This window comes from Otolemur garnettii, unplaced genomic scaffold, assembly GCF_000181295.1.
Source record: "Otolemur garnettii isolate 467f Iridium unplaced genomic scaffold, OtoGar3 scaffold00115, whole genome shotgun sequence".
Lineage (NCBI taxonomy): Eukaryota > Metazoa > Chordata > Mammalia > Primates > Galagidae > Otolemur > Otolemur garnettii.
Window position 1 is genome coordinate 5,853,730 of NW_003852510.1, and position 9,006 is coordinate 5,862,735.

At 43.5% G+C, this 9,006-nt stretch overlaps 1 protein-coding gene across 1 annotated transcript in view; it reads right to left on the bottom strand.

The window, feature by feature from the left end:
- Window positions 1–667: 667 nt before the first annotated feature.
- PPP1R36 (protein phosphatase 1 regulatory subunit 36) overlaps window positions 668–9,006 on the bottom strand; it is a 30,760-nt gene continuing 22,421 nt past the window's right edge. Inside the window, exons 8-11 of the mRNA XM_012809865.2 lie at window positions 2,987–3,029; window positions 1,708–1,886; window positions 1,427–1,618; window positions 668–851 (exon numbers count right to left, since the gene is read on the bottom strand). Of these exons, the coding sequence (XP_012665319.2) occupies window positions 668–851; window positions 1,427–1,618; window positions 1,708–1,886; window positions 2,987–3,029 (598 nt within the window). The remainder of the gene's footprint in view (window positions 852–1,426; window positions 1,619–1,707; window positions 1,887–2,986; window positions 3,030–9,006) is intronic.

Consider the following 9,006-nt stretch of genomic DNA (forward strand, 5'->3'; position numbering starts at 1 on the left):
AAATGAATGAGATATATTTATATGCCAATGCCAACAATAAAATAGCTATAGAGAGAAATTTAATATTTAAAAAGTCTAATTTTCCCTTTGGATTATGAAATCTTGTTTCCACGTATGCTAAATATGCTCTCTCTTAAGGCAAAAATGAACTAGAAATTAACAGCAGAATGTTTCTTCAGTAGTACACAAGAACCCTGGCTAAATGTTCTACTATATATTACTCTAAGTCAGTGGTTTTCAACTGGTATGCCATGAGAGGATCTTAGGTGTGCCAGGGAAAATTTTTAAAGATCATTAGTTAAATTATTTTCAAAAGAAGTTCAAAGCAAAAGTTCAAAAGTTATTACTTTTTTGGATCAACATAATTTAAGTGGGCCATGGAAGTTTAACTATAGATTCACGTGTGCTATGAGATAAAACACTGGCCTAAGTAGTCTCAAAGACATTAAGAAAATAAATAACAAAGAAAATTACCAGAAATAGGAAAATGAGCTTTTCAAGAGCTTTCTGGAATTCTTTAACAGTCTATTGTTGAACTTTTAACAAAATGATTTGAATAATTTTAAAAGTGTACTAATAACAATTTATTAGTTCTATATAAAGTGATTAAGTCCAAGTAGTTTACTTCAAAGACAGGTACTTAGTTACAGACATGGGATGTACCAGATTATTTAGGGCATGCTGGGCAGGACAGTGCTTTCATGACTAAGTCCAGTGTGTTCTGAATCCTCGTGTTATTTCTTTCTATCAGGGAAGAATGTCTCCCAGATGGAGTCACAATTTCTTCTAATTCAAGTGGAAGAAGGGTATGGGGGTTGAACAGACATCGAGGCTCTCCCAAAATGCCAACTCTGTGAAAAGAATTATTGGTTTGAAGGAAGCAGTGAGGCCAAAGACTGAGGTACAGGGACACACACATGATAGTCTCCCTGTCTCTTCCTCAATCTCAATATGTACATATAAATATCTTCCTATCTCTTCCCCATCTCTTTTTCAATATATAAATATTTGTATATACATATATACACTAAAAGTAAGACTCATATACACACACTCTTTTAAAAAAGCTTTCCATGTTTCCATGAACCATCACTGTGGTCTTACAATAGAGGTCCAAAACTCAGTCCATAGCAAGATTTTATACTAGGCCCTTCCCACATTTCTCAAAGATGATTCTTCTAATAGAAAAACCTCAGAAGAAACCTAGAAAACCTAGAAGTATTTGGAGTCTAGCGTAACTTTCTAGTCTCGATGGGTGTACCTCACAGTGTTCTGGAAAGCAAACAGGGAGAGGAGCAGGAAGCTGGGGCTGTCGCCCCGGCTCAACTCTCTGGCCAAGCCCTGGTGCCTGCACCCCTGCCCCTTCCCAGCCCACCCAGGAGGCCACTGCTCAGGGCTCTCCTGTCTCTCTCCCTGGGCCACTTACACTGGCATGGACACAGAGCCCAGACTCTCCGTGTGCTCCTTTGTCTGGGCTGGGATTTTGAAGCCTACTTGACGATACTTTTTCTCAAAGACAAGCTGAGCTTTTTCTCTGAGAGACGGCAGCAGAGTAGACATGACCGGAGATCGCATGTTAATGGCTTTTTTAATTGCAGGGCGTTTTGCCATCATTCTTCTGTGTGGTGGGGGGAAGGTAATAATTTAGGTCACATCATCCTGTTTTCTAAAAACGTCCTTGAGTTTAGGAAAGCCAAAAGGTCATACCTGAATTGTACGAAAGTCATGCGTTTCTTCTCCCCTCCGGATTCTTTATCTTCACGCTTCCTTCGGGGAATGTTGAACATATTGGTACGAAAGAGTCTCCCTATCTCTTCCTCAATCTCTGTAAAGTGTTGACGTCGGAAAACAATCCACGCCACATACGCGCAGAAAGTGTAAAAGGACTAACGAAAAGGAGAGAAGAATCACAATCCCTGGCTGTGATATGAAAAACCCCACTTGTCTAAGTAACACCACTAAGTAGCTACAAACCCAGATGACCCAATTTCTCAATATTCCTGAAAGCTGTACAAAAAATGTACTCACCGTTGCAGGAGGGAAATCAAACCCAAAATTTAAGGTCTCATATAGCTTGTGATATCCTTTCCAGAAAGGATATGAACTAAGAGTAAGTGCCTGACAAACAACTGTTGCCTATTGCTATAGATCACTGGTTCTCAACCTTCCTAATGCCACCTAATGCTGTGACCCTTTAATACAGTTCCTCATGTTGTGGTGACACCCAACCATAAAATTATTTTTGTTGCTACTTCATAACTATAATTTTGCTAGTGTTATGAATCGTAAATATCTGATATGCAGGATGCATTTTCATTGTTACAAAGGGGTCACAACTCACAGGTTGAGAACCACTGTATAGCTCATGTTTCTTTTTTTTTTTTTTTGAGACAGAGCCTCAAGCTGTCCCCCTGGGTAGAGTGCCGTGGCATCACAGCTCACAGCAACCTCCAACTCCTGGGTTCAAGCGAGTCTCCTGCCTCCGCCTCCCAAGTAGCTGGGACTATAGGCGCCCGCCACAACGCCTGGCCATTTTTTGGTTGTAGCCATCATTGTTGTTTTGGCGGGTCCAGGCTGGGGATTCGAACCCACCACCCTAGGTGTACGTGGCTGGCGCCTTAGCCGATTGAGCCATAGGTGCCAAGCCTAGCTCATGTTTCATATCAAAGAGAAAAGCAGGTCAGACACGGAGGCTCACACCTGTAACCCTAGCACCCTGGGAGGCCGAGGCAGGTGGACTGCCTGAGCTTATGGGTTTGAGACCAGCCTAAGCCAGAGCGAGACCTCTGTGTCTAAAAATAGCCAGGCATTGTGGTGGGCACCTGTAGTCCCAGCTATTCAGGAGGCTGAGGCAAGAGGATTGCTTAAGTCCAAGAGTTTGAAGTTGCTGTGAGCTGTGATGTTACAGCATTCTACCAAGAGCAACATAATGAGACTCTGTCTCAAAAAAAAAAAAAAGAAAAGCCCCAAAACTTTAGTGACTCACCTCAAAGAATTTCCAGTCTTTTTGTGTATCTGATATTTTCTCCCTGAAATATAACAAATCCCAAGTATAGGTTGAGAGAGAATTTAAATCTTTCAGTCATCTAGTCCTTATTTCCTCCAAAAGATAGGGTCAAAGCCTGTAGCCCCATGACTAGCTACAAAATGCTATCAAAAATGCTGATGGGGGGGTGGCACCTGTGGCTCAAAAGAGTAGGGCACTGGCCCCATATGCCAGAAGTGGCAGGTTCAAATCCAGCCCTGGCCAAAAACTGCAAAAAAAAAAAATGCTGATAGGGAATCACAACACATTTTTCTAACTTCCTAGGTTGCCCAGATCAAAATCCAGAGTGTTTGGCTGAAAGTTAATCAGTAGAAATTTAGGATAAACAAGCCAGTGAGGAAATCTATTCTTCCAATGCTTCTGGGGAGGTAAGGAGAGCAGAAGGTGATAGACGTAACCAGGGTGTTTAAGCAGGCTTGGAAGTACAGTCAGAAGTGAAAAAAGAAGGAGGAAGAGAAAAAAATATTTTTTTTTTATTGTAGAGACAGAGTCTCACTTTATCACCCTCAGTAGAGTGCTGTGGCATCACAGCTCACAGCAACCTCCAACTTCTGGGCTTAGGCGATTCTCCTGCCTCAGCCTCCTGAGTAGCTGGGACTACAGGCGCCTGCCACAATAGCCTGCCCGGCTATTTTTTGCTGCAGTTTGGCCAGGGCGGGGCTCAAACCCACCCCCTCAGTATATGGGGCTGACGCCCTACCCAGTGAGCCACAGGCACCACCACCCCTAAAATTTTTTTTTGAGACAGAGTCTCACTTTGTTGCTCTTGGTAGAGTGTGGTGGCGTCATAGCTCACAGCAACCTCCAACTCTTGGGCTTGAGCAATCCTCTTGCCTCCATCTCCCAAGTAGCTGGGACACTCAGCTAGTGTTTCTATTTTTAGCAGAGATGGGTTCTGCTCTTGCTCAGGCTGGTCTTGAACTCCTAAGAGGTCAAGCAGTCTACCCACTTCAGCCTCCCAGAATGCTAAGAATTATAGGCGTGAGCCACCATTCCTGGAAGGAAAAGAAATCTTTTTTTTTTTTTTTTTTTGAGACAGAGTCTCACTATGTCACCCTGGCTTAAGCGATTCTCTTGCCTCAACCTCCCAAGTAGCTGGGACTACAGGCTCCCGCCACAATGCCTGGCTAGTTTTTGGTTGCAGTTGTCATTGTTGTTTAGCAGGCCTGGGCTGGGCTCAAACCTGCCAGATCCAGTGTATGTGGCTGGCACCCTACTCACTGAACTACAGTTACCGAGCCAGGAAAATAAATCTTATACAATGGTTATGGCTTTGGGTGCAAAAAGAAACAGAAATAAAATCTCCAAAGGTCTACCTGCAATTGATGGCCTAAGAAGAAGAGTGTGTCCCTCCTTCTGACTGATGCAGGTAGACTTGAGCCCTATCCCTTAAAGGCAGGCATTTGCTGAGGAGTTCTGGTAACACAATTCAATGTTTTTTGGTTTGGGTTTTTTTTGAGACAAAGTCTTGCTCCTCAGGACTAGAGTGCCATGACCATTAGCCTAGCTCACAGCAACCTCAAACTCCTGGGTTCAAGCAATCCTCCTTCCTCAACCTCCTGATTAGCTGGGACTACAGGCACCCAAGACAACGCCTGGCTAGTTTTCTAATTTTAGTAGAGATGTGATCTTGCTCTTGCTCAGGCTGGTCTCAAACTCCTGATCTCAAGTGATTCTCCCACCTTAGCCTCCCAGAGCTGGGATTATAGGCATGAGCTACTGCACCCAGCTTCACAAATACAATGTTAAGCAAACTATTCACTTAGTGAACTTGGCCTTCCCTCCTGACACAGGTCTAGGCCTTAGGAAAGCAGTCCTGTCCTGGGGTCCCTTGAGCACTGACTGAGGGAGCTGTGCACCTGCAGTCATTGATCAGTCAGGCTGACCAGTCATGGTGGCCAAGGCCAGACCCAGGCCATTCCATGGTCGATCCTGGTTTTGCCTCTGCTTTTGCTTGGGCCCTCCTCATAGTAACTGTGGCTCCCAAGATTGGTCCTGGTACCAGGCTCTCTAGTACCATCCTGAACTCCCACATTCTGGGTAAGATGACCCAAATCCTTTATGACCTTCAGCCTTCTCACAGGGACTTCTTGGTTGGTAGCCCTCCATTTGAAGAATGAGGCTGAAGAGATGGTTCAGCTTTTCCTGAGACCTGTCCCCACCTCCTACAGACTATCTCCATTATAGACTGGTTTCCTCAATTGCAAGCCTTCAATAAAGAATTAAGGCAACAATGATGATGGTGAACGTTTACTAAGTGTGGACTGTGTGCCAAGTACCATGAGAAGCCCTTTATACTCATTATCATATTTCATCTTCATAATATCCCTATGATATAGTCAACACGGTTATCCTTACTTTGCAGTAGAGGCAACTGAAGTTGAGACTGAAATCCAAAGACGTACAGCAGGTGGGGCACAGTGTTTCCCAGCACTCTGGGAAGCTGAAGAGGGAGGATCGCTTGAGCTCGGGAGTTTGAGGCTAGCCTGAGCAAGAGTAAGACCCTGTCTCTCTTAAAAATAGAAAAATTAGCCAGGCAGGCATTGTGGCAGATTCCTATAGTCCCAGGTACTCGGAAAGCTGAGGCAAGAGGATTGTTTGAACCCAGTAGTTTGAGGTTGCTGTGAGCTAGCCTGAGGCCATGGCACTCTAGCCTGGGGTAACAGAGTGAGACTGTCTCCTTTTTTTTTTGCATTTCGCTGGGGCTAGGTTTGAACCCACTACCTCCGGCCTATGGGGCCTGCGCCCTACTCCTTTGAGCCACAGGCACCACCCAGAGTGAGACTGTCTCAAACAAAAAACAATAAAACAGGCTTGGCACCTGTGGCTCAAGTGGCTAAGGTGCCAGCTATGTACACCCAAAGTGGTGGGTTTGAATCCAGCCCGGGCCCACCAAACAACAATGATGGCTGCAACCAAAAAATAGCCGGGCGTTGTGGCGGGCGCCTGTGGTCCCAGCTACTTGGGAGGCGGAGGCAGGAGACTCTCTTGAGCCCAGGAGTTGGAGGTTGCTGTGAGCTGAGATGCCACGGCACTCTACCCAGGGGGACAGCTTGAGGTTCCTGTCTCAAAAAACAAAACAAAACAAAACAAAACCCTCCCCAACCAACCAAACAAAAAAGACATATAACAATGGATCCTATACTAAAAGTCAGGCCTGCCAGCTATCTACATCTATCCTCAAACCAGAAGGCTAGGGGAAAAAAGCTTCTTTCAAATAGTTTGCAGATAAAATTATTGAACAACAGAGCCGGGGGAAGTTTTTTGGGAAAGCCTCGGTGTTTTATCTGTGTCCCCTGAGGTCTCCACCTAAGGGGTGTGTTTATGTGGGATCTCCACCTTTTCAAGTCCTCTGCCAGCTGAAACTAGAGACCATAGAGACCCGCCAAGCTAAAGTAAGAAAACCAGCCAAGCTCAGTTTGGGGCATACCAAGTCAGCTTGCGTTCTGAGACAAGTAAAGTTTAGAGCAGAGCTCATGTTAGCACAAGGCAGACGGGCACCATCTTAGCAAGGTTTGAAATGCAAGAATGATTACCCAGGAAACAAGTACTTTCCTTATTTTCTTTGTGTTCTTTTTTTAGACATTAGAAGAGAAGGTAACAGGAACCACTTCCACTTCCCCTCAAGTTGCCATAAACACTGGAGTGCTTTCTTTCCTAAAGCCCAAAGCAAACTGATGTAGCCCACATTGCAGAAGTTAAGTACAGAATGTTATGGGTTTCTTCTTGCCATTCTGATTTACCTCTGCACATGAAACTGAAATGAGTCTAAGACATGAGACACAGAGAATGAGTATATCTGGGGACCTCAGAGAGTTTTTTTGTTTTGTTTTTTGTTTTTGTTTCTCTTGAGACAGAGTCTTATCCAGGCTAACGTGCAGTGGTATTATCATAGCTTACTACAGTCTCAAACTCCTGGCAATTCTCCTGCCTTGGCCTCCCAGGTAAGTGGGATTATAGGTGGATGCCACTGCACCTGGCTTATTTTTCTATTATTAATAGAGATGGGGTCTGGCCCTTGCTTAGTGTGGTCTCAAACTCAAGCAATCCTCCTGCCCCAGCCTCCTAAAATGCTACAATTACAGGTGTGAGCCACTGTGCCTTGCTGGGGACTTCATAGTTTAAAAATCTGCAAATATATTTCTTGATGATAAATTTTGTCCTTTTTCTTTTTTTATATCTTATGATTTTTGTATTACAAACATAAATACTTAAGCTGATTATAAATTTACAAATGTATTGATAATAGCAAAATTTTTTTTTTTTTTTTGAGATAGTGCCTCAAGCTGTCCCCCTGGGCAGAGTGCCGTGGCATTACAGCTCACAGCAACCTCCAACTCCTGGGCTCAAGCGAGTCTCCTGCCTCAGCCTCCCAAGTAGCTGGGACCACAGGCGCCCCCCACAACACCCGGCTATTTTTTGGTTGCAGCCATCATTGTTGTTTGGTGGGTCTGGGCTGGGGATTCGAACCCGCCACCTTAGGTGTACGTGGCTGGCGCCTTAGCCGGTTGAGCTATAGGTGCCGAGCCAATAATAGCAAAATTTAAGCCTCCAAATATCCTTTACAAACTGAAACAGGGTTTATAATAGCACAATCCAATAAAAATAGAATGTAAACCATAAATATAATTTTAAATGTTCTACTAGTCACAGTAAAAAGAAACAGGTAAAGTTAATCTTAATAATATATTTATTTTATCCAGACCCCCAAAATGTTATCATTTCAATATATAGTAAACATTCTTAAGTTATTGACATGTTTTAGTCATTCTTAAACTTTTTTGTACAGTGTATATTTTACACTTATGGCATGTTTTAGTTTGGCTTAGCTTCATCCCAAGAGCTCAACAGCCCCATGTGGCAAGCTGCCATGCTGGTCAGTGTAAACCCTATCCATAGCAAAGTTTCAGGGCACAATCCAAAGGAAAGAGTAGAAAGCCAGTCTTGTGGTAAATACAGAAATTTTTAGTGACCTGTTAAGATTTCTTATTTCTTCTCTTCCTCAGAATCTTAGCTCTGAATCAAAACAAGGAAAATCTGTCATTCCAAAGGGATGCAAAGCCTAGAGCTGAGGTTTTAGGCTAAGGAGAAAAAATAAGTTGTGTTCTCTTACTTGTTCCCTGCTGCTATAGGTGAAATCAATTTTACATGAAGGTCAAGGGCCACTGTGTGCTGAGAAGAGAGGTTTCAAAGGGAAGCATTTATGGGAGGGGAAAGAGGCTTTAGTGCCCGCTCATGCCATGGCAGGAGGTGAGGGAGGGAGCGTACGCTTGAGCTTCAGAGAGATGCCTCTCCCTACTCCCCCCTCCACTGCCAGCCTCTTTGGTCACTCATCAGGCGACAGCCACACAAGGAGCAGAGGAAGAAGGCACAGATCCTTGGGTAGAGTTGGGGGTACAGCTAGAACTGGTCATAACTGAAGAACAGATCTAATTCTGTGTGCTACAAAGGAGGTTTTCCTACCTATCCTACAAAGCACAGAGAACTTTTAATTAACATATTCATCAAAATTCTGCCAAAGATTTGTGATCTTAAGATTCCACGATGTATTCAGAATAGAAAGGCATGTCCTCCTACTTATCAAGAGACACAAAAGCACTAAATTAACAACCCCCAAATTGCTAGTTCTACTGAAATCTTTAACATAATCCTAGAGATAAATAGCATAAAGTGTTCAAGTCCAATGTTAAGTGTGCATATATTAGAAAAGTCAGAAATACACATGAAAATACCAGCCGATTCATACTGGAAAGAAGTGAAATAATGATGTTAAAAAGAATTAATCATTCATAACTGGCACAAACATTATCCTTATGATTTCCTACATAAAACCACCAAAATAATATAAACTCCTGAATCAAAGGCATAAACAATAATTGTGGACAATTAACAACTTTTTTTTTTTTTTTTTGAGCCTCAAGCTGTCCCCCTGGGTAGAGTGCCGTGGCATTACAGCTCAC